Here is a 26,051-nt window from a genome sequence, read left to right as displayed (position 1 = left end):
AGCCGCAGCAGCTGGTCGCGCCGGCGGACACCGGTTTTACAGAAGTTAAAGGTCGAGTGGCGGTACACAGCAGTCTTTAACAAGACTGCAAAACGCCATTCGCTTATCCTGACCGTACGACGAGTGTCATGAACTCTATAACTAGTGAGTAGTTTGGTTTCGGAATGTCGCCTTCGGTTTCTGTTGTCTACCGCTGCAGTGAAAGTTTGACAGGGCGTTAGTATAATAAAGTTCAAAGTGCTGTATAATTGGAGAAGTGTTAGCAATATAGCTAGCGTGCTGTTCTTGAAGCGCTTGACAACTAGGAGTTCAGTTGATATTTGTTTTGTCCGTTGTTGCAGACAGCTTCCATCTTCATTTTATACTCCCGCTTCTGTCGACCAGACGGCCACCAGCTGGCCACCACCGCTCTTTTTACCACAAGCTTTAATCAATTTTTTTTTCTTTTCAGTTCACCCTAAATGACCAACTGCTGGTACACAGAGTAGGTCGTTCCGAAAGCAATTTGAAACTAGTACACAACACTTTTTTTGAAGGGCGGTGAACAGATCTGTAACTGAGAACGACGCGCGCAAGTTCTGAGCTGGACTAGTTCCGCATTTGTTTAGAGCATGGCGAGCAGTGCAGACGGCGGGACAAGAGAACAGCAGACGACGGGAGCAAATGACCGAGCACGTCTGTCTGTCCCGTGTCCGCACTGTTTGTCGTGCAGTTCAACGAAAAGATAGATACGTCGACTTGGCGACCGCACGTAAACGGTACGAGCCGCCCTTTGAGTTCCCTCGACGCTGTCACGCAGATCCCGACGTCGAGAAGTTCGGTTCGAACGACGCCGCATCAGTCGCCGAGGCCCGCGACGGCCACATAGAGCCGGAGCAGCCCGTCGGAGTGGGTCTGCGTTCGCAGGCTCAGACGGACGGAAGCTGTGCACTAGTGGGCGACGCGTTCGCCATTTGCCAAGCCCTGGGCCTCTCCAGAAGCGAGCTCGTCAGCATGTCGGTGCGGCAGCTGAACGTCCGGGTGCGCACGGCCAATCTCGGCGTCCATCAGACCCGCGCCGTCAAGCACCTACGGCGCATGCTCAAGAACCGGGGCTACGCGGCGATCTGCAGGTATGCTAAATTTTAAAAAATATATACTTTTATATTATGAGGCTTTACGTGTCACAACCACGATCTGATTATGAGGCACGCCGTAGTGAGGGACTCCGGAAATTGTGGACCACCTGGGGGTTCTGTAACGTGCATCTAAATATAAGTACACGGGTGTTTTCGCATTTTGACTTTGTGCTTGGCAACCCCAACACTATAGCCTCTAAGCAACCATGGCGACCTGCAGGTATGCTGAATGCCTGTTTAGTCGACTCGGTATACAGCATGAAAAACAGATTTCAATTCTCTCTTTTCCTCCTTTATATATATATATATATATATTTGCAGCTCAAAAGACAAAGATGTAGGTTGAGACGAACACGTACAGAGGAATGCCATAAGACAGTTTAAATGTACAGACTAACTTCGGGGTGCATGCTAGTTACCATGAACCAACTAGCTCAGACAAAAACGTTGTTGACATACAGACATACAATAAATTGGGCTACCCAGGTTATATGTTACATTTTGAAAACGTACTCTTGGAAGTGCAACACAAATTAACAGACCAATGCACAAATATATAGGACAAAGTGCAGCTGAGTTGCTAGTCACACTTTGTCTTACCTGCCGTGGTGGCTATGGCTAAGCACGAGGTCGCGGGATCAAATCCCGGCCGAGGCGGCTGCGTTTTAATTGGGGCAAAATGCAAAAACACCCGTGGACCCATACATTGAGGGCACATTAAAGATCCCCTGCTAGTCAAAATTAATCTGGAGTCCCCCACTGCGGCATGACTAATAATCAAATTGTTGTTGTGGCACATAAAACCCCACAATTCATTCATTCAAGCGTTGTCCTGTATACCTGCTTGTGCATCTCTCTTGTGTTGTGCTTTTTTGAGTGATTGCGCTATCAAAATCATTGTACAGACGTCGTGTGTCTAGCTATACCCCGTTTCATACATCAGGTGCAACGCTGTGGAAGCTACGCAAGAAGTCTGGTCACCAAAATTGATCACTCTGCGCATTCCCATCCATGCTTCACTGCGCGCCAGGAGGCGTTTGCTTGTCCAAGCATGCACGTGAGGCTGCCGCTACGGCTAACGAAAAGAAACTATGAAACGCAAATTTATTTAAAACAACGTGTTATCAGCCATATGAGTACACTGTTTGTTTGTTTCTAAGAGTAAATTCTTTCTTTCCTTCATTCAAAACAGCTTACATAAAGAAAATTTTCACGAAAATCGGGTCAAGAAACACCGAGCTATTTCTAAGTGCAAACGCAGCCACTGCAAAAAGTATCTCTAGCTTTCACAGTGTTGCACCTGATGTATGAAACGGAGTATAATTTGTCTGCATCCTTGTACTCTCTGTTGAAAGTAATTTCTGCTATGAAGAACAAACTTAGATAATAGAGACAAGGATAGTCCTCGCCTCCGGCTAACTTATTATTCATTGTGCATGAAGCATGCATGTCATAATTCGAAAAGAAATTAATCAAATTAAAATTGGCGCTGTCCTCCTCTCCGCTGCTCTCCAGGTGTGATTCTTCGCACTTTTAATTGTAATCATTATGGCTGACCAATGGATCGCTTACCCTTCGAATTAATTGACAAAAATTTTAATTGCAACAAATTTTTTATTGCAATCAGTTGGTTAAGCTCAAATGACCTAAATCTGCCTGAGAATGTCAACAAGCTGCTGCCAAAAACTGACAAACTGCCAAGAAACTTTGAGATAACATTAACAAGCTTCTTTGCCTCCGCGGCTGGATCTGCAGTTGCATTTCACCAAGTTTGACATGCTTGAATGTACATTTGCGCAGAGTTTCGTTCAAGTAATATTAAAGGCACCTGTTGATTCATACAGCATATATCTTTTTTTCTTTCCTCTAAAAGTATGTATTGCACAAAATCAATGGCACCGACTTTTTCCACTTATGTATGTAAATCTACAAATCCAATTAATTGATTAGTTCACCATTTAAAATGTACTGATTAATCAGGCAAGAGTGCTCTTATTATACTGTGTACACTCAGTATATGTTGCTTTATTTGGAAGCTTTCTCTTTAAATAAAGAACTTTGTTTCTTTTCTCTTGCAAGCCTCGAAGGTGCGTTATGGCTACTAGCAAGCTCTCAGGGTTGTAAAAAAAAAAATCAAGGCTTGTAAAGGTGAACATGTTCAAGATAAGTCTAAAACTAGAGAAAGAAATGTGCAACCTCTGCACAGTGTCACAAGGTCATGTTGCAAAATGTGAATACTTTCACTTGGGACAGATTTGGAGTTTTAGGGAAATGAAACATAGGTCTCCATATTTTGTGGGACCTCCTTTCATCAGCAGTGTCAATGGTGCTGTGATGTTTTATCAAGGAGTATAGCAGAATCTTAATTGAAAACAGGAGTGCAGGCCAATGATCTCTCATGGGTGTTTTTAAATGCGAAACAAGACTTTATATCCCTAGTCACACAGGCGCTCTCGAGCACACTAGAGTCTGTGCCGGAATACAGACTAAGTAAGCATTGCTGCGTTTCACTTTCAACACACTTTCCAAGTGCATTTGACTTCAATCCTGTTATACTTTTGTCGTGCATTGACCGCACTAGAAAACGTCAATGCTTGTGCCCGTCACAGCAGCATCTCTTTTAAAATGATGCTGGTCGAGGAAAATTTTCCACGCTAGCATACTTTGCGTAGTACTTTTTGTTAGCAGAGCGTGCAAATTGCATTCTGCACCATTGGCAATTGTAAGCAAAGGCAAGTTGTGTCACCATGCGTAGACAGTGTTGCTGCAGAAAAGGAGTCAAATGTGCAAAACTGTTCTCCAATTCATACACAGCAGGCAGTGCTGCAAGGACTAGGCAGACTTCTCTTACTGCTCGCATTTGCAACTTAAAAGTAGTCTGTTACATGTTAAAGAAAGATATAGGTATGTGTCACGAAATTCAACGTAACGTTCAGTTTTATGTCATAAAATAAGATTTAATTATTATATGGAAGGCGTCGCAGATTTAACCTGTTCACTATTGAACGAACGGAGCGGCATGTTTCTGTGACCAGTGCTTACAGTACCTTGCCTCTGCTCGCAACGAGAAATGTAATTGCATTGCATACTAGAATCGCAAATATACACCAATATGTGATTTGACCTAATCTTGCATCCACACGTGGTAGTTATGTGAAACATGTATTCCATAGAGGTTTCTGCAAATTAAAAATTGCGCAGATCCAACGCACATGTTGGAACCTGTGTGAAGCAAAGCTTTCGTGAAGCGGTTACTTGAATACTGTAAAACTAAGTGCAATGCATACAATGCTTTCTCTCGCACTGGAGCCGAGTGACTGCGTCACGTGATGAGCCCCGCCTCCTTTTTCCTTCTTTTAGTATTTTATTTTCTGAGCAGAGCACTTTAAGTGACTGCTTGCACATTCTGCATTGGATGATTTACCAAAGTCACTTGTCATGGTGAGTGACATTGCTTGCTAGCACTGCATTTTACATAGAGGCATTTGTGCATGTTGCTGTGACTCTCTGGCCGGGAGCACAGCTTCTTTAAGAGCTAGGGCGTGCAGCATTTGGTTTAATAATTTTATCTGTTCTCGCAAAGTACAGTGCTGTAATACCTTTCAGGCATGGTGGCCAGCATATTATGTATGCGCTGCACTTTGTTTAAAATGACCGAACCTGGTGAGGGGCCCTTTAAAAGAAAACTGCATCGCAAAACATGGGGACTGAGACTTCTACAACTGCACTACTCATTTAGCTTTCGCATTGTTGCTTGCTATGTAAGTAGTGGAGTGTAGCATGCAGTAATGATGATAATAGACAATTTTAGCATAGTAGAGAGATGTACACAAGGACTCGGTGGCTGGCTGTAGTGTCCCGTTGGTGAGCATGCGAGGACGTGGGTTCAGGGGCTGCATTCTGGCAAGGGTGTAATGAAAAAGCACAAATGCACCAAGTTTCCGGTGCAAATTGGAAGAGCTTGGGTGACAGAAATAAATACAGGGTACTCCACTACAGTGTCACTCGGTCACTGCTACTGAGCTGTGCTTTGGGATGGGCCAACTGCAACGAAATTTCACTTTGTATCAATTGGTTATAAATTATAAATTAGTATAAATATAAATTATAACTTACATTTAAGCAATCTTGGCAAAGCTCCAGACATTTACTCTGGTTGACCTACCTGCCTTTCATCTCTATTGTATTGCGTATATTTCATCTCTACTGATGCATGCACCTGGTTGTTAGTGGATAGAATGCAAATCCCAGCATTTGACCTTCGAGATTTCTAGTGCACCACGGCACTGCATATTTTCGGAAATCATGCAGAAAAGTTGCGTTGGTTCTCAATGTTCTAGGCTGTGCATCGTTTCTGGCTAGTAGTAATCAGTGTGTATAGTTTCGGTATCAGAAACATCAATTATTGCAAGCTTTCAGTGATGCACCCGCTCATAACTTCAAACGTAAAACGTTGCACAGAGAAGATTCTATGTCTACACTATCTGAAACTAGGCCTCTTACCCATACCAAAACTTTTTTGCAGTTGGTTGTTAAACCCTCATCAGTTTATAAAACCTAGAATATCAGAGAATGTATTGGAGAACAGCTGCTTCGGTGGCGACGCCTTGTGGCAATGTGACTAACCAAGGCATGCCAGGGAAGTTTTTGTGCCGTGCCACTTGATTTCAGTTAACAAATGACCAATACTTTCGCGATTACCATGATTGTATACAGTCATTACGTAATACATCCAGTCTGTAGTCCTTACATGCTCACACATTGTAATAATGTTCACTCATTCCAGTAGCAGTTTCGTGCTCTTTGGCTGAACGCATTACTGCATGGTTTTGGCGCCAGCACATACACTTTCTGTTTAACGTCTGTGGCAGTAGCTCTTCGCTGTACCTAAGCTTCCATACTCCGGCGTCTACATTTCAATTCGCCTAATGTGTTGGGATTTCTCTGCAACATAGGACACGCAGAGTTGAGCAGCGCAGCTACTTGGAAGAACAGAAGGAAATCATCCGCGCACACATTGAGGCTCTGGAGGCCGACAACGGCGAACTGGCTGCAGAAGTTGCGCGCATCCAACGGGACTTTACTGGGCTTCTCACTTGGTGCGCTGAACACCATGTGCTAACTGCCGAAGAGGTCCAGTCGTTCAAGAGCCCTCGGCAAGAATCAAAGTAGACTGCTCTTGTGGACAGCGATAGCCCTTGATCTCAGTGGCTTTCTTTTTGTTTTGCCGTTTTTTGTTTGTTTTGAGCGAACAACACATCAGAGCAGAGCTTTAAGATTGTCAATGCTCAGATGGTGTGGTTTGAGTTGTGGCCAGAATATAGCCAAGTTTTACTGGTTCTGTATACTGCACTTATCCAAGTTCTTTGGCGACATCCTCATAGAGTATATTTTCTGCCTTAGCTGTTCCACTATGGTGACTTGGTAGATGCCCAAGTCGCATAAAACATTTTCGACTGACGAATGCTGTGTTGTATGACAGCGTTAATTTGAAAAGTGCATCTTTAAGGCAGTAGTAAAACACTCAATAGGGGATTGTAAATGCTCATAATCCTGCTCCTGTTCACTTTGTCAAATTATGGTTTGTTGGTGGTCACAATAATAATAAAAAAAAATTATACTCTGCAATATCTTTTCTTAATGCTATTACATATTAGTTCTCTAGTGTAGCCATCCGCTGGGCTTTCTTCAAGATAACCTCTCTCTCTCTGTGAAGTCAGTCTAACTTGCACAACCTGGGAGTGTTTACTTCATGAGAATGGCGATCGAACTGATTCTGTGCTAGATTGACACTAAAATGATAACTGTATGTTTTATACAAATGTAAAGGACAGTGTGTATATTGATTAATTGTAACACTTTTTTCTAGAGAAGTATTCACTGATGCTATCTCCTCTCCATTGGCACTACATGCGGGAATGTGTCTTCCTCTGTGTGGGGTAGTCGGTGTGTGGTGGGTTTGACTCATAAGGGGCAGTAGTGCTCGGCAGAGCATGGCATCACAAATCACTAGCACAGCATAGCAATCCTGTGCAGTGCCTGCGTTTGGATGACTTATGGCTCATTCACACCGGCGACTTGAGGAGGCCGCGCGACTATTTGCGACTCGCAACCAAAAAGCGACCGAAGGCGACTGATGTTCACACCGGCAAGCCTGGTTGAGCGCGAACCGCAAGTCGCGATCCTGGAGATTATCGTTCTCAGCGAGAACTCTCGGAATCTACGCGGAATTTGCCGTGACGTGGGAGGAGGCTGAATGTACGCACGTGAAATATCACTTCCGGTGCACCGCTGATTGGTTTATCAGTTTTGCGACCACGGTTGTGCGACTGAAAAATCGAGCAGCGAGCGACATGCCCAAAATGGTCGCTTTTCGAGAAAAGTGACCATTTGCGACTATTTGTGACTGGTCACTTTGCGACCAACACTGTCAGTCGTCGGTGTGAATGAGCCCTTATATCCAGCCCATCTTCCCATGCAATCTGCTGTCCTCAAAAGACGTGCAGCCTTCAGTTGCACTTTTCTCTGCGATTTTCTCTAGGCAGAAAAGAAACAAGGCTGTCGGTGAAGGAAATCGCTTTATTTTTATTGTTTTTAATGCCTCTCTAAAGGAGTACTGACACAAACATTTCTTGTCTCACTTTTACTGCTCTAATTGTGTAGCTCTTGATTAAGCAATTACATTGTGGCGCTTCCGTTTCTGGAGAGCACAACAAATGCAAATTATTATACCTTATAATGTGACCAGTTTAAAACACGTGCCAAGTTCAACGTAGCTTCGGATGTGAAGCCGCATATACAAACCAAATAAATTCTGTGTTTTATGTGACAAAACCACGATATGATTATGAGAGCCACCTGCGGTTCTTCACTGTGCACCTAAACCAAAGTAGATGTGTAAACACACACTGTGACCATGCTACTGAAAGCGGAATCTTTTCAGCACTCTATGGTTTCCGTGCATTTCCAAGAGACGTGCACACTTGGTAAGGTCACTTTCGCAGCCTTAAGCAACACTGTTATTGCATGGCCTTCAACCAAAACTATTCTACCAAGTTAACTGGTGCATGTATGAGTATTTTGTCTTGCCATGTGACCACTACCTTCAGTTTCAGCGACGTGGATAGACTTCTGCTTTATGTCCGGAACTGCTGGGCACTTGGCGCACGTTTTGAACTGGTAAACTAAAATTTATAATTGCTTATATGTGGCGCTTTCAAAGAACTGGGTCTTCACACTGCTATTATTAAGTCTACAGTTATGTAAAAAAAGCAAAAAAGAAAGGGATAGAGAATGTTCGTGTCAGTAATCCTCTAATATGATACAACCAGCAACGACCGATGGTGCTGCTATGAACAACCACGTGTCTTGATTTTATTTCAAAACAAGCCTTTTTGTGCCTATAGAGAATTCTAAGACAATGCCAACAATGGCTACTAATATAGCTGTCACAATAACAGTCAAGCAGTGTCTCGAGCTCGCCCCATACGATCGTTGTGCTTGCTTGCTTTGGATGGCAGCTTGGCTTGGCTTGATGCCCGAGACCTGACCTTTGGGGAGTGGCTTAGGAAGTCTTCGGTCCATTGACGTGTTGATCCCGATGATGTTGCAGTGCATGAAGTGCTTTCCCACACTGGTGATTTCGACGTCGACTAACTGCCCCATGTACTGGTCATCCATGGGAAGCAAGATCTGCGGAGGAGGGAAATCTGCTTTTCAAACTCTGTTGCAGGCATTGTTAGAGGTATACACGCAATTGTCTTGGCTCGGTCTGCTATAGGAATGCTCCGATATTCATGACTAAGCACGAATACTCTGAATTATACATAACAGGCGACGCTACAGCTAGACACTTCTCTCAGTGCTTGTACACACACACACGCGCGCGCACACACGCACACACGCGCGCGCGCGCACACACACACACACACACACACACACACACACACACACACACACACACACACACACACACACACACACACACACACACACACACACACACACACACACACACACACACACACACACACACACACACACACACACACACACACACACACACACACACACACACACACACACACACACACACACACACACACACACACACACACACACACACACACACACACACACACACACACACACACACACACACACACACACACACACACACACACACACACACACACACACACACACACACACACACACACACACACACACACACACACACACACACACACACACACACACACACACACACACACACACACACACACACACACACACACACACACACACACACACACACACACACACACACACACACACACACACACACACACACACACACACACACACACACACACACACACACACACACACACACACACACACACACACACACACACACACACACACACACACACACACACACACCGGATTTTTTTTTATGGTGAGGAAATAGTGCGTCATTTAAAGGTCCACTAGTGAACGTATCAGCAGGCAAGACTTCAGAAAGCATTCTTATTATTGCGATAGCAATTATATGAACACTCCAGACGGATTTTTGCTGTCGTCATCATCATGATGTCCTATATATATAAATGTATATGTATGCTTTATGTTTACCTATGTTGTAGAGGCAAGTTACATACTATACCATCCAACCGCAGTAGTTGCTCAAACCAGGTCTTATCTTCTGGACTGAATTATTTCTCAGAATGTTTTAGAATTGCACAGCACATCACGATACATTTCATTCACAGCACGTGCTTTTTATCTTAAATCTTCTCAAATTATTAAGAAGTGTAAAACAATATTAGCGCTCCCAATCTGAAAGTGACGTAATTTCACTGGCACCACTCTGTACGGGCAGTGTAGTGGCACCTGTGGAAACCCATTACAGGCCGGGAATACAGGCCTGGAATACCACGAGTCCCGTGAATAAGCGCACTGCGGCTCTCTGAAGACAGCCGCGTTTCGCTTACGTTTAGCGCGGCAAAGGCACCAAATCGGAAATTTGAACTGCGCGCCATGGTGACGTCTCTGCCGTAGCCTTCACAGTGCAAGGCATTGGAAGAGGAAGGGGAGCACAGCTGAAGCCGTGTTTGATTGCCGATAACTCCGCTTCTGCTGAACGCACTGAAGTGCTTTTTGTGGCAAAGTGGTTCTGAAATAGCCTATCTTCACTTCAAATGTCTTTCTCCACTTCGATAAAAAGTGGTTCAGGGCCCCTCTAAACTCAGTCTTTGGCTCTTTTAAAATTCAGTGTAGGCCATCTTTACCCATGAAAAATTAACTAGGCCTGAGTAGACATCATTGAACTACTTGACGTCGTGGTGAGATAGTGTGGGAAGTTAAGGGCGGCAGGCCCGTTGTTCTTGTGCCTTTTCTGCCTTTTAGATCTACTTCTCACAGAAAGAGTGGCTGTTTTTGTGTTGTGAAAGCATAATTTACTAATATATATCTCTATTTTGCTCTTTAGCGTCCCTTTGAGAATCTGAATTTTTCAGCGAGTTTTGCTGCGTACACAAGTGTGAACGTCTACGCCACGGCTCCCACACACGCTTCAACTATGGAAGCACAGCTGACCAATTCACATGCAAGTGACCTGCCACAGTGGTAGGTTCCGTTTCCAGCATCAACGACCACATTCATAAGAAGGCGGAATGCAAAAACACTTGTGTTATATGTTTTGGGTGCATGTTAAAGAACCACAGTTAGCGAAAATTATTTCGGTGCTCTCCGTCACAGCCCACTGTGGAGTTCCAGAGAGTTAAACCCTATGATCTAGCTTAATTTCACTTGCAAGTGTACTTGAAGAACAAGCAGTGGCTGGCTAAATTTGCCTGCTGTAAATCGTTATTGTTGAAAAGACTAAAGGAAGCCAATGCGCTACTGTAACACACAGTGGTGCCGAAGTCAAATGCCCAGACATCAGCATTCCTGTTTTCTGTGGCCACACGCTGAGCATATTATAGACTCTTCACTGCAGGACCAATCGTGAAAACATAAGCAGCACATTTTACATGCCATTATTTTACTTGGTTGTTCCAACTTCGATGCATCTTCGCTTGTACGGCTGCTCACTCAAGTGCCTAAAGGAAATAAGGCGAGGTTTTTCAAGTGATTCGAAAAAGCACTGATAAATGTGCTTGGATTGACTCACCTGCTCATAGAACTTGTTGTGACCGACTAGGTGCTTCTGGTCATGGGCCACGTCGGTCACGAGGACCATATGTCGCTCGCCAACTCGATGGCTGTAAGGCATGTATGACTGGAACAGTTCTGACAGTCGTTTAGTCCTCTCCTTAACCTGTAGGTGGCAGTATCGACACACATACACAAATGGATGAGACATGAGCATGAGACAGAAGAGACATCCACCACTAAAATACCTTTGTTATACTTGATATTCATTGTAAAAGCATTGTCAAAGACAAATTTCAAATTTGGTCTCCCTGAAAGAAGCGCGAATGTGGCATCATGTATCGGGCACCACAAACTGCCAACGGCGTCGCCTCCATGCCTGCCGCAAGTAACGGGGCACACGAGACATTGCTTTCTGCATTGCTGCCATCTCACTGTCAAACACTGTGACATGTAACCGTTCCAGCCATGCAACACGATGCCATGATAATGGCATGATTGGTGTGATAATAGGGTCACCTGCAAAATTTAAACTTGAGGGAGTGTTCTTCTGAAGCTTAACTTCGAAGTCTCGCAACTCTTGTTCTAGGATAGTCAGCACAATAACGCTAGTCTTAACGACATTCCTCGAATCATAAAGAAGCCATTGATACCCTGTTTATCAAAATCTGACAAACTTGTACATTGCAAATCTTTCTAGAAAATTAACTGAAGCTTGCATAAAATTAGAACCAAAGGAGGTAAACAAAAATAGACCTCTTATTATAAACAAGTGCATAATGTTACATGTAGCACAAGTTTTCAGCAGCATACCTCAAAGAATAAAGATTTAAAAAATTTTTGTGTTTCAACAGCAGATGATATGACACATCACTACAGTAATGTATTTTTATGCTGTCTTGATGCCTGGAGGTCCTAAATTGTGTGCACAATTACATGACCCATGCTTTATTGATTATGGCTCTTACAAGAGGGGGCACATGGACCCTGTTTGTGGAACATAAACACCTTATTAGGGTTCACGCAAGTTCATCATTGTCGACTCATAACAACAATTAATTGTCGGGCTAGTTGGCCTTTCCTTTCTATACGCATTGTCTTTTTGTTGCACTAATTTTCCTCATCAAGCAACTCACAATGTGCGTAGGAATTCGTTTCATGTTGGCCGCAGGGGTGCCGGGCCTTGGGTAGAACTGGTTGATGAAGAGCGATGGGAACTGATAGTCTCGGACAAGCTGCATTGTTTCCTCGAAATCCTGGGCAAGAACCATGTGCACCAAGGCACATTAGAGAGAGCACTAACATGAAATTCTCGACTTATAATTTTTTTTGCTTAATGTGAAGGTTCTCATCATCGATACCTTAGAAGATATACTGATAAGCCTTAGAACACCCTGAACAGTTAACTATAGTAGCTTTTTTATGAGCCACTCCTGGTTTATTTTTTTAGGAAATGCATATGTTGTGACATTGCAACACAGAAGATAGTCACATGGGAGCAGGGCACTGTGAAGTTTTTGGCAGTCGTTTCTTCTCACCCAATTGTTTAATACACTGCTACCTTGGGTAGCGCAACAAGCCGCAGCATAGGAGGTAACCAAGCGAGCCGAAACAAAGGTCAAAATGTCACCATGTCCTACTCCACATGTGACCACCTTGTGCGTTAAATCACAATGCATGCACTTCCCAAGAAACAAAACCGAAACTGGTTCACAGAAAAGCTATTATAGCAAATAATTTTTCGGGTGCTCTGAGGCTCGCCAGTCTATTTTTCAAGGTATCAATGACGAGGACCTTCATTTAGGGTGAGAAATGTTGTGTCAGTAATAGGCAAATGGTGAAGGAGGCTGGCAGCCATATTTTGTAATAGTCTAATCAATTTGCAATTCCTTTTGCAGTTTCTCAATGGCTTGGATTGGCCACTTTCATTTTTCATTCTTCTTTCGTGATCATCCATTGTACCAAGTGGCAGAACCAAGCCAATGACCAAGAGTGAGAAATGGCCAGTGATGAAGGGTCAAAATAAAGTAAAAATGAAATAGACTGTTTACAAAGTGTGTCCAAATAGTAACATGTACACAGAACTAAACTGCATAGACACCTTATTAGTCATACCTACGCAAGAGCTAAAATAGGGTGTACAGACTATTACAGTCTACAGCCAAATTTTGGAGACCACGCGAGTGGGTATCAAACAGTCTCTTTATGACACTTCTGGTGCGTCAGCTGCTATCATGAGGAACGCTAGGCTGGAGATGTGTCCTCTTGTTCTTCGCTGGCATGTCACTTTTATAACTCGACAAGAGGCTTTTGTATTTTCTCTTTCTTGCACAATGTGCTCTTCGGTAGCCATGGCAACGTGCTTCTGTTTCAAAAGCAGTGTCATTGGAATTGATATCAGCCACGTACCACTGAGCACCTTGTGTGAGAATGAGGAAGTAGAGAAGCGTCAAGCTAACAAAAAAAAAAAAAAACTGACACACCAGCAGACAACAACAGGATACATTTCCAGCCTAGAGCTGCTCTCAGTGGCAGGTCCACAATTAATAATGTAACAGTAGATGGCATGGAGAGGCAGTTAGGCATGGGCTCGTGCAGTCCACAAACTTTTGCTGTGGACTGTAAATCAAGCTGCCAATCTCTCAAGGGTAAGTGAATGATCTGTACGACTCAATCATGGCACCTGCATGTAACTAAAGGCAAGCAAGCCTTTTCCTATAACAGATCCATATTATTATAACTTAAAAAAAGCCAGCCAATCAATGAATGAGTGAATAAATAAATCAAATGTTTTCCGCAGTGTCCAAGAGCAGCTGTCTACTACTGGTGCACTCGAAAAGCCAAGAAAACGTGGCAGAATGCAAAATACAAAGGAGGCAGGTGCAACGGTGAAAACATGAAATGACAGAGGTATAAATAATAATAGTAAGCCTAGTCAATGATAAGTCCCGACATTTTGTCGTTGTTCATACCGAAAAGCTCATGGTAGCAGATTATCGTTGGGTGAAACATGCTTTATAATGAAAAACGAAAATGATGGGCTTTGCGTTAACACAGCTACAAAGTTTGATTCAATGAGAAGGATTATTTTGTGATCCAGTATAGCCGCAGCGTACTATGGTGCTTTCAACTCACTTCTTCAGTTTCTGTAGGAAAGCCGCATATGATGTCTGTAGCAATTGTGATTCCTGAAACACTGAAAGAAAGAAAGGAAGAAAGAAGGGGGGGAGGAAGAAAGAGTTGGCACATAAAAAATGACAAGTGAAAAATGTCACGTCCCTGCTCCATTAAAATAATCCATAAAGCAGTTGGAATACCTCAAGCAGGCTCTGGCAATACCTACGCTTTCCGCAGGTGATCCACTACGCTGCGGAACTGCGCAATGGTGTACTCTCGACGCATTTCAGTCAGCACCGGGTCGCTCCCAGATTGCACTGGGACATGCAGGAAGGAGTAGACGCGAGGATGGTTCAAGATCTCGGCCATGTCCTGTCAAGAAAGAGCACGATTCGCTCAAATTCCTAAACAGAGTGAGACAATCTGCAAGCGTCCAGACTGTGGCTGCAGTACTTGTTGCCTGTAGCGGATAGCGCAAATCTACTGCCTGAGGTGGACCACTCGAGGAGGCAGATATAATTTAATAGCGTGAGAGATCACAGCAACTACTTAACCAGTAAGCACATTTTCATTATATTCAGCTTGGGGCACTTGCTGTGATTGGTGAGTTGACGCTAGTGAGTTCCGCGCTTCCAAAGCTCACCAGCAGTTAGCGTTCCGCGGACCGCCGGCCAAGCACTCGCGTGTTCCCTCTAAGAATGGACCATGCTGTACATATACATATATGTATTACAGAGCGAGTATCATTCCTGTTTCCTGTACAAACATGACGAAAAACACACAGATTTATGAGTAGAGACAGGATGTTTGGGTGCTAAAAATTGCTGTTTTAGGCAGCTCTAACAGGCACGATAACTGTCATTGAAGGCATGTATAAGAATAAAGGGAAAATCAGACATTCACACGTTCGTACTTCTCTCCACCTTGCGGGTTTCCGCAGAACTGCTATGTCAAACACTAGCCTTTACCTCGTGTTGTCGACAAATTCGATTTCGCTCTTCCATCTGCTAGCCGTGTGGTTAGCTCAGATGGTAGAGCGGCTGCCCCGGAAAGGCGGTGGTCCCGGGTTCGAGTCCCGGAACAGGACGAATTTTTCTTCAACTTTGAGGCTTTTCTTTCGAGGAACCCGTATGGGTTTCCTTTGTAGCAATTGCTACGAACGGGTAGATGTCTGATTTTCCCTTTATTCATTACTTCTCTCCACCTTGCGGGTTTCTGCAGAACTACTACGTCAAAGGCATGTATAGGTGCCAAATACTGTCTAAGGTTTAAGTATGTACAAGCACGAATAAAAATTTCTGCAGTGCAACTGACGACAAATTATAATTTTCTAAGGAACACTGCCCACTAAACCCACATTCAGTGAAATTCACTTTATTTGCTCTATAATATGGCATAAAGCAGGTTGCGTAGGTATACATACACCACGAAAAAAGATGTGGAAGCAGTGACAAAAAAGTACCGTCTCAATATTTATGAGTTTCATGTCGTGCCTTTTTTCACTGAATATTGGTTTATAAACAGAAAAGGAACACTCAACATCCAGTGAACTTAGGGGCACATTTTTGTACTACGGAACCTTTGATAATCCAACACCTTCTGGAATTTCAAGATGTTTGCTGTTCAGAACCTTTGGCAGTTCTTTCAGTACCAGAAAGCCGGGATTTTAGTTCGAGGCCACTGAAGTTTTGAACTGACTCTTATCAGCAAGAGGTCCATTCGGAACAGTGGCAAACCTTTCCTGAAGGTCCTAAATGAGCCCCACATTCTGAGTAAGAGTTGCGTTTGAGCATTCAAATTACTCAATGATGTCGGCTAAAATTGCAAACCGAGTGCACAAGTAGTATGCTACGTCACCTTTAAGCATACTGTCATGTAGCACAGTTGAGCCCTTCTCACAGCGATGCTTTTGTCGATTGCGAAGTTGTTAATAACATCATTTGCACCTGAAGAGTGTTTGTGGTAATAATCAGCTGCCTTCAGTCAAGCTCCCCAGCAGTTGACAATATCAAACAGAATAAGGCTAGGACAAAACAACGAAAAAGGCATTTTTAGGCTCTGAAAATCCAATATAAGCACCAACATCAATATAGGCATTTATAGGCACCAATACAAGTACCACTAATATGTTTCTACACCCATTGATTATGCTTATATGTTAAATAGGCAGGATAAGAATGTAAGGAAAGGATAGGCATATTGCCTGAAGTTCTAGCCTCTGATTATGAGAATGCACACAAACCGTTTTCAGTAGAAATGGAACCCACTGAACATTTATTAACATTCTTTGGCACTGCTTTATAAACATAAAGAAAGAAGAAACTGGCAAAGGGATGGAAAACTGGCCTCCTCACCTCCAGGTGGTCAAGAATGTATGGTGGGTTGGTCATGCCAAGCCGCAGCATGCAGCCCTCGGGGATGACCTCCACCATCTCCCGCAGCAGGTCGGGCAACGTGACCCCGATGTCCCGACCATAAGCCCCCGTGTCCTCCGAGGTCAGCCAAATTTCACGCACACCCTCTGCAGGTTTAATGAGGGGCCCGAGCGGCCACGTAATAACTTATTAATTTTGACCTTGAAAGCAGTTCCGTGTAAGGCCACCAGTTGCATAGCAGGAATTCAAGGAATACTGACATAGTATTTGCAACTGTCTATATCGTTTTATTTTGTTTCCACGGTAATTGAAGGTCCTAGACCTGTGAACCCCAGAAAAAATGCTGACAAGACAGACTACAAGATGAGTATAAGCAGCTCCCCAAGCCAGAGGTCCGCATTTTCAGGGATGCGTCGCTTGGGAGAGGCTTCGCACAAACCACAATGCTTGCTGTGCAACAAATAAATAAACCAAACAGATCACCACACCAACACTTGAAAGGATGCCTCCCAGTGCCATGCCGGCAATTTCCCAAAAGGTAGGAGCCCTTCCCGACATTGATGTCCCATATTGGCTGAACACCTGGCCAGGAGCACGCACGTACATATTTCAAAGGCACGTACCGTACCTGGTGGCATGCCAAAGGGCACTCGCAGGGGACCCTGATCGCTAGAAGGAAATTCTCAAAAGAATAAATAGGGTTGGAGTACACAATGCAGGCATTACTAAGTCATAATCGGCAGCTTACGACTATCCTTGAAAAGAAAAAGTGTACACTCGCTCCATTCTACTGGTACTAACACATGGGACAGAAACTTGGAGGTTAAAAGAAATTTGAGAAGTTCAGGACCATGCAAAGAGTGATGGAGCAAAAAATGTGAGATGTAACATTATGAGACAGGAAGACGACGGTGTCGATTACAGAGCAATAAACGGGGTAGCCGATACATTAAGAGGGAAAAAATGGAGCTGGGCGGGTAATGTGCGGGGCAGGTAACCAGTGGTCTATATTAGAGTTACCGAATGGGAGCCAAGGGAAGGAATGTGCAGTCGTGGACTGCAGAAGAATTAATTAGGCAGCGTGATGGAATTAAGCAATTCATAGGCATAAGGTGCAATGAGTTGGCTGAAGACTGGGGCAATCGGAGATCACAGAGAGAAAGAAGCCCTGATCCTGCAGTGGACATAAATAGGCTGATGATGAAATATGCACAAATACTGACTCGCCCAGCAGCTGACAGCAGTTAGCAGACAGCAGCAGCAGCAAACCCGGCAGGTAAAAAACTTGAAAGGACTACTGACACAATATTTTCTAGCCTTATTTTTCTTACTTTAAACGAAGGTTCAGTGCTTTTAAACCCTAGAAAATATACTGGCAAGGTTCAGAAAAACCTAAATAATTTAATACAACAGCTTGTTCTACAGCCAGTTTTAGTTCTACTGTGTTGTGACATCGCGACACAGTATATGGTCACACGAGAGCAGGACACTGCAATGTTTTGACACTCGCTCCGGCTTGCTAATTCATCTGCTATGCTGCTACGTAAAGTTCTCACGAGTAGCAGCGTGCAGGGCACCAGGCGAGCCGGTGCAAGCATCAAAATGTTGCAATGTCCTGCTGCTTTCACGTGGCCACATACTGAGCTGTGACGTCACAGTACAGTACGCTCCTGGGAAAGTAAACTGAAAGTGGGTGTGGAAAAGCTATTAATTAAATTATTTGCGGCACTCTGATGCTTGTCACTATATTTCCAAGTCTAGAACCTTCATAAAGCAAAAAAAATTAGTAGTCAAATGTCCTGTGTCAGTACCCCCGTCATAACGCCGCTAGAATATGTCTAAAGCCGTGAGCACAACAATTAGACAGATCCATGTGCCACCAATAATTCCCATGGTAGCTGAACCATTACAGCACCAGAGTTCCCTCTGGTAATTCTTGTGGGAAGCTCCTCGCTTGTGTGGACTTGCATCACGCACTGCTATGAGGATCAGCCGACCCACATCTCTGGTTAGACTGCATTCAGGATCGGCCCCTTTTAGAAACCACTTCTACACACTTGCAAGGACATATATATTGTGCACTGTCATCAGGATTGGCCTATCCCTCACATTGGATTATGATGTCTTTGGTATCGCCACGCTTCATATGATGCTACCTTATGAAAAACTGCATACATCGCCTTTTTTAAAGTATAGTGTTATTTAGAAGAGCAGTATTGAGACTTTTGTCAGAAAGAAAACAATACAAGTCGGTTAAAGCAAGGACGGAGCAGCACTGCATTCATCACAGCCTTTGCCTTTTATGCAGTAGGTGCCTACATCTGGGTCTAAATGTCTACGGTAATGGGAGTAGCTTTACCTTCAAATGCCTGCCTGGCCCGTGCCACAAGTTCGTCGATCGGGTAGCTGCCCAGGTCTCCGCGGGCATGCTTGGTTTTGCAGTATGTGCAGCGGTTGAGGCAGCTGGAAACAAGGCGGCACTCAGTACCGTCTCATTTACTCTACCTTTTGCGCCTCGCAAACATTTAAAAAAAAACAAAAAAACGGTACACTCGTCACTGGGCAGCTATCATCCATGCCGATTCCAGGCTTTTTCCTCATCGCATTGTGAAGTGCTTTGCAATGATATGAAGGTCTCTAACCTTTATATCATTGCCTGCTATGTATAAAACGAAGTACGGTTAGCTCTAATTTGCTTATGGTTTCTTTGTCCACGACAGTACCTGTAATAATTGATAATTCTGCTTGGGACCATCTCGTATACATCCAACTCCAAATAATTCAAGCACAATCTATGGTCCCCAGCAGTTTGATTTAGTGCTAGGTGACTGTAGTGAGTGAAAGTGCCTTCGAGTACCCCGTGTTGATGGCTATAATCTCGATGAGAGGGTTGCGTCGAATCTTTGGCAGGGTCAGCGGGGCACCGCCAGCTTTCCGTCGGCCCTCCTTCTTGGAACCTAGAAGCCGCACAGAGTTGCCTGCAAGAAACGCATTCTCTCAATGCCTTGCACATTGTGAACACTGCTGAAATTGTTGCTCTAAATAAATTGTTGCAGAAATAATTGAAGATAGTTGTCAAATTATACGAATAGCTTTTGCAAACTGCAGGAATCAAGTGGATGCACTAGCAATACTTTGGAAGTATGCTGCTGACGTTGATAATAGTCTCCGATGATGATGGCACAAATTGTCGTCAATATGTTTTGGTAAACAGTGTGACAGTCTGACGACAGTAGAGATTATGACAGCATGACAACAACAGCATTTTGACAAGGTATGACAACAATGTGAAAACAATGGCGACATTACGGCAACTTGTCAACAATGGAATGACAACAATGGCATGGCATCTTCACTTTCTTCACCACACGTTTATTCCAAAGGGGCCAGATACTCCTCCCACCATTCGCTTTAATATCATGTAGACCTCATGCACCGCAGAACTTGGTCTAGACGAAGCTCTAGTAAGCCAGCAAGGTGAAACGGTGCATCTTGATGAAGAGACATGCATCGTACTTCGGTTCCAAGCATACCTCGCAGCCAATGGCCCAGGTGGTAAGGAAATGCTATACAGGTGCTACACCAAACCAAAGCATCTAAACCATCAGCCTCCACAAAGCTCTTGCATGACAATCCATGCATCCCAAAGAACCAGTTGGCCTTCAGCAATGAATGCGTCTCACCTCTGTTTTGCATTGGCAGAGAAAGTTTGGTTGCCGACCACAAGAACAGGCAACAGTGGACTGACTACGTTTAGTCTAGTGTACCATGACACTGATAATGGTGATAAGACAATTGTATGACAATGCAACGATGTCAAAGCCAACTAAGAAACAGAATGTGCTGGAAGGCTTGGGTACCTTTGAGAGTCTCCTCGACTACCTCCACAACACGGTCAGTCTGCTGGACTCCCACAATGCTGAGACCGCGGAGGTAGCCCACATTGGGGGTAGCCTGGGCGACACATCCTGCCACCACAACCCTCTTGCCTTGGTGCAGGCCCCCTTCGATGGCGGTACGAAAGTGGTCCTCGGCAGGGTTCTTCACCGTGCAGCTGTTGAGCAGCCACAGGTCAGCACTGCTCGCATCATCTGCGTCGACGGGAACGCCCAAGGACGGACTCAAATTTTGAAGCAGTGACCTTAGACTTAGATCCAAGTCAAAAGTAAAGCGAGCGCTCGCCTAAGCAGAAAGTTCCCTCCTTAATCAGTGCAAAAAGTTACAGGAAGTGATGACTGTCCAAAACTGCCCATGGGCACTTGGCAACAGAAAGGCTACTAACTTTGTATCTCTAGGCTACCTAACCATTTACATTAGAACCTCATTTTGCAAAACCGTTTTGCAAATAAAAAAACTCGAGAAACGTACTAACCGGAAAAACGTACGATCCGAAGTAACTAACAAAATTTGACAGACTCAACAATTGTTGACATCTAAGTAATGCAAAGCGTCCGGCGGATCGTTGCGGCCCGAGACGCCTACGCGCGTCGAGCTGATGGTGCTCCGGCGGCCCGAGACGCGCTTTCTTGTTTTCTTATTGCGTGGTGCTTTAAGAGGGCGACGGGAAACCGAAACGAAATCGAGCTGGTGGGCGACGCCGAGTGTCGCCGAAGCGAAACGCGACGCCCACATCGCGCCGCCTACAGCATGGGACGACGGCGTGTTTGGATTATCGCCTACTAAATGTGTGCAGTATGCCACCAATGGCACTACATGCCGTACGCTGTAAAACAGATAGGTGAATACGCTTATCGCAATAGGTTTGGCGGCGACAGCTGCGATTGCGGCGTGCGACGGACCCGGGCGGAGATTTGCTGGTACCGGAATAAGAAAAATTGGAGGACGCTTAAGCTTCGCCTTCAAGAGTGGAACGCGACAGCGTTCCCGTCTACCCGCCAAGGGGTGTAAGACAATGGGCTACGGCGCAGCGACTACGTGCCACGCATCGGACGCGGTGAGCGTCGAGCAACGCAGCGTTTGGCGCGACAACGAAATGTGCGCCTGAGCAAGCGACGCACGTCTGAGCCTTAGAAACAGCTCGTTTCTAAGGCAACACCGCGTTCACTAGAGGCGCTTTTGTACCGCTTTGAAGCATCGGCTCAGTGGTAACGTCTCCGTCTCACACTCCGGAGACCCTGGTTCGATTCCCACCCAGCCCATCTTGGAAGTTGCTTTTTATTTATGAAGTGCCTGCCGTGATTTATCGCTCACGGCCAACGCCGCGGACGCCGACGACACCGGCTTTTCTGCGACACGAGCTCCTTAACCCTATCGCGTTAAAATGCGCGCCTTCGTTTTCACGTGAGAAAACGAAGCTGCTATGTACTGTTCTCGATCGCGCGCGTCTCGCGCCTTTTCTTGTTCACATGGGATCTAACGGCCGGAAAACATATACGATCGCTGTCTACAGCAGGGAACGGCGGCAAGTTTCCGTTATCGCCTATTAAAGGCGTGCGCTACGCTTCCGACGGCACCACGTGCTGTGAAACAGATAGGCGAATGAGCCTATCGCAATACGATAGGCGGTGATAGCTGTGAATGCCGCATGCGACGACCCCGAAGAAAATTTGCTGGTGCCAAAATAAAAAAATTTCGAGTTTCAGGTTAAGGGACCTAATTAGACGGCTTGCGTTCCTTAACCTAAAACTCTCTATTGAGTGCGCAACGGCGTTTTCACGTGACACGGGAGGGAGAGTATTGCGGTGAAGCTGCGATCGCGCGCCTCGCGCATTTTCTTGTTGACATGGGATCTAGAAGCTGGAAAACGTATCATACAATCACAGTTTAGCGACGTACTGAACGTTGATACCGAAAAATCGTGTTTTCCGGGAATGTATGAACCGATAAAAATTTAGCGTAACTCTAGTACGTCATTTTTTGTGTTCTTGATTACAAACGTTGGCGCCGGGAAAACGTACGCAACTGGAACGTATCAACGAAGTTCTACTAGAGTAGAAAACTGAGCACGTGGTATGTATTCATCCTGTGATTTGTGCAGTGCTCACGATACACAAAACGACAGAAAAGGACTTACACAGGACATGCACCGGCTTACAACTAAGATCTGCTAGAAGAAAGCTAACATATACAGGGTAGTCATAATTAAGTTTTCCAGAATTTTTAAAACTCGCCTGTTGCAAATAACATCATTCTTGTCCTTGAGCTGGATTATTCAGAGAGACGGACATTGCTTTTATGATAACTTGGAACACATTCTCAACCAAATGACGAAAATTCACTAATTATCTTCTTAGTTAATTACATTGTGGCACATATTGAAATTTACTAATTGTAGCCTGTGAGCTTGCAAGGCGATGTATCCACTTGGAATTAATTACCAGAATGACACCAGTTTGGAGATATGTACCATAAAATTTGCCACAAAAATGCACTGTTTCTCCACTTATTTTTAAGAAAACACTCTTTTAGGCATTGAAGCACAGAAGTATGGAACGTCCATGTACTTCGTCCCCCACTTCAGGAAATAATATCTCAAAACTGGTGTCATCCTGGAGATTCATTTCAAGTGGATACGTCTTGCAAGCTCAGCAGCTACAATTCGTAAACTGCAATATGTGCCATAAAGTGTTTAAATTAGAAGTTAACTAGTGAATTTTTGTCGATTAGTTCAATATTTGTTTTGATTTCTCATGCTGATCTCATGATTTCTCTCCGCGTCTTTGAATAATCCAGCTCAAGGACAAGAATTATGCCATCAGCCACAGGCGATCTTTAAAAACTCTGGGAAACTTAAAAAATGATCACCCCGTATACGTTAGCGTTCTTCTAACAGTTCATAGCTGCGAGTGAGCACAGGAACTGTGCACTTGCTCTTCTGTCAATTCATGCTTCGAGAGTGCTGCACAAATCACAAAATGAATTCCTAACCATTGCCTGTGAATTAAGGCATCACTATTTCATTTGTATACCTCACTGTCTAACACTACAGGTGCATGACTCCTGTTGCCAATAAAGGCAATAAAAAAGAAGTTACAGAAAAAAATAATGACGTAACTGATATTTTAGAGTAACTGTATGTCCTTTTTCTATCATCTATGCACATGCTGTTTATCTTTGTGAGCGAGCAGGAGATAACACATTGTATTCACACAAACAAGGTAGTTTCACATGCAAAGTTTTACATGCACAAACAAGGTAGTTATACATGCAAAGTGTGCCAAGACCACATTTTCAGTGCATTGAGGCGACATAGGTGAGCAGTGCTTCAATGTATTTGGGCCACTGGACCTAAGGTCCTGTACGCCAGCTTTCTTTACTGTCTCAATTCGTCAACCCACACATCCTGCCACTGGGAGATTGGTTTCCCCACACAGCTTAATGGCCGAGCTCATCTCACCTCAAGCTGGCAATTCTAAGAAGAAAAAAATTAACTTGCATTATGTTCGAACAAACGCGGCATTATATCCGCATATGTACTGAAAAAAGAATATGCAAGTGTTGAAAAAAAAAAGAAGAAAGGGTGTGGGAGGGCTAACAGTTGATTGTTAGCACCATAGTGCATACCACCAATGAGGCAGTTCTAATAAGAACACAATGGAGCGTGGTGGTAGTAGGGTGCAGAGCCAGACAAGATAGCTTGCAAGATGCCACTCATAGCTGTTTTGTCCTTGCAGTAAAGCTAGATCCAGTATAAGTGGTGCAGTTCTGTGCACCAAAGATCTGTGCATGTCTGTCGTTTTGGCCTTCGCAGTCATGATGGAGATACCTCGCGTGCAGAAAAAGACAACTTGTGCGAGGCAGTATCGGGCGTGCTGCTGTTCACATTTCATTTGACGCTGGCAGTATACATATGCACTATCGCTGAAGAGTGCTATTCTCACCGCTGCTTTAGCTTGCTAGTAAGAGCTAATGTAGTAAGCGCACACTCGCATTCCAGGCAAGCCTGTTATGTCACAAGTGAACTGACAGTACCAGCAAAACAATCTTGTGCAGAAATTTCGCCACTTGTTACTGCTTCGCCGCTTGTTACCATAAAAAGCAGAGCCACTGTGCTTGCCACCTCATGTCCTTACCAACGATAGTGTATCCCTTGGCTGCCAGCTGTCCGGCCATGTACTCGCTGTCCGAACTGTTGTGGGCACAGCCCCATGTCTTCACGTGAATCTTGTGGGTGCCTGCATGTGAGAATGAAGTACAAAGTCCAGTCAGATCTCGTTATAACAAAGCCGCGTCCTACACGAAAATAACTTCGTTATATCCAGTATTCCTTATAAGCGTGTATTCGTTACATGCTGACAATGGCGCGTCACATCTTCACTTCGTTGTGCCCAATAATTCGTAATATGCGATTTGATTTTTATTTATTAGCACCCACCTAATGCGTTACCGAGCAAAGAACTGCTATTTCTCGAATTTTAGTGAGCTGGTACGTGACGGCTTATGCGTTGCGCACGACCTCCTGCACAAGTTCAGATCATTTCCACTTCCGGCGCAATTTTCACTAAGTATGGACAGGTGAGCTAGTTGGTTGTGATTGGCATTATGAAACATCGTACCAGGGCACAACTGAACACGGACGAGAAGAGAAGGTCACCTTCTGTCTGTTTTGCCTTTCGCGTCAATTTCAATAGAACGTACTCCGTTATGAAAGTCAGTTGGAAGTTGGCGCTCGTTTTTGACTCGCACCTTCTGTGTTCCTTTTCCTTCAAGTGTGCTAGAAGTTGATGAGGAACGGAACACAAACTGCGCCGATTCGACGACCACATTTGACTCCCTTACCAGGCAGGAAACTGTCGCCGCAGGCTTCAGGATGGCCCTTTCGCCTCCTGACGCGAGGGACCACCTCTCGACGTGCTGTCGGAGAGACGACATCTTCGGCCGATCGGACGACGTCCTCGATGTCTTCGACGAAACCGCTCGGGCAAATCTCGGGCATCGCCGATGTGTGCGGCGTCGGACACAGTCGCGCGTTTCAGCCGATTATCACGGAACGCGATCGGGCGCGTGGCCCGGCTGCGAGACCTGTCCGAACAATGAGCGATGTTTTGCAAGCGTACGTCATTTAAATAAAGACCAACTGTGACGATCGCTATCGAAAGCGCATCGCAGTTCTGTATCAGCTCGCGCAAAGCATGGGCGCCGCCATCTTGTACACATAGCCAAATGCCAGGCCGCCAGACGTCTTTATTTGGCGTGATTTTCGGCAATACTATTTTTTTATTTAAAGCCGTGCTTTCAGTATTAAATGAAATACATAACAAAAGTTATATTTTACGTTTTCACGGGAACTATGCGCTGTATGTTACATTTTAGGTTTGATAGG

The 26,051-nt window shown here is 44.6% G+C and overlaps 2 protein-coding genes across 2 annotated transcripts; one reads left to right on the top strand and one right to left on the bottom strand.

The window, feature by feature from the left end:
* The first annotated feature begins 12 nt into the window (after positions 1 to 12).
* On the top strand, positions 13 to 6,746 carry LOC142557369 (transcription factor MafK-like). Its single transcript, XM_075669160.1, has 3 exons — positions 13 to 144; positions 800 to 1,112; positions 6,074 to 6,746. The coding sequence occupies exons 1-3, from the start codon at positions 129 to 131 to the stop codon at positions 6,288 to 6,290; spliced, it is 546 nt and encodes a 181-aa protein (XP_075525275.1). The 5' UTR covers positions 13 to 128; the 3' UTR covers positions 6,291 to 6,746.
* A 931-nt stretch (positions 6,747 to 7,677) lies between these two features.
* LOC142557366 (threonylcarbamoyladenosine tRNA methylthiotransferase) lies at positions 7,678 to 25,897 on the bottom strand. Its single transcript, XM_075669155.1, has 11 exons — positions 25,508 to 25,897; positions 24,802 to 24,903; positions 20,629 to 20,859; positions 19,626 to 19,746; positions 19,128 to 19,231; positions 16,748 to 16,914; positions 14,620 to 14,765; positions 14,412 to 14,472; positions 12,413 to 12,532; positions 11,296 to 11,442; positions 7,678 to 8,810 (listed from the first exon to the last, which is right to left on the bottom strand). Exons 1-11 carry the CDS (start codon positions 25,662 to 25,664, stop codon positions 8,493 to 8,495), a joined length of 1,674 nt encoding a protein of 557 aa, XP_075525270.1. The 5' UTR covers positions 25,665 to 25,897; the 3' UTR covers positions 7,678 to 8,492.
* Between the last annotated feature and the right edge of the window lie 154 nt (positions 25,898 to 26,051).

This window comes from Dermacentor variabilis, chromosome 9, assembly GCF_050947875.1.
Source record: "Dermacentor variabilis isolate Ectoservices chromosome 9, ASM5094787v1, whole genome shotgun sequence".
Taxonomy (NCBI): domain Eukaryota; kingdom Metazoa; phylum Arthropoda; class Arachnida; order Ixodida; family Ixodidae; genus Dermacentor; species Dermacentor variabilis.
This window is presented reverse-complemented; position numbering and strand designations above follow the sequence as displayed.

What these genes read in the sequence shown, in the direction of transcription:
- LOC142557369 (XM_075669160.1), top strand. An exon ending in GGCTACGCGGCGATCTGCAG is followed by an intron (nt 1,113 to 6,073) that starts GTATGCTAAATT and finishes TCTGCAACATAG; the next exon opens with GACACGCAGAGTTGAGCAGC.
- LOC142557366 (XM_075669155.1), bottom strand. Translation starts at nt 25,664, where the DNA reads ATGCCCGAGATTTGCCCGAGCGGTTTCGTCGAAGACATCGAGGACGTC. An exon ending in CAAGGGATACACTATCGTTG is followed by an intron (nt 20,860 to 24,801) that starts GTAAGGACATGA and finishes CCGTCGACGCAG; the next exon opens with ATGATGCGAGCAGTGCTGAC. An exon ending in TTCCTACAGAAACTGAAGAA is followed by an intron (nt 12,533 to 14,411) that starts GTGAGTTGAAAG and finishes GTTCTTGCCCAG; the next exon opens with GATTTCGAGGAAACAATGCA.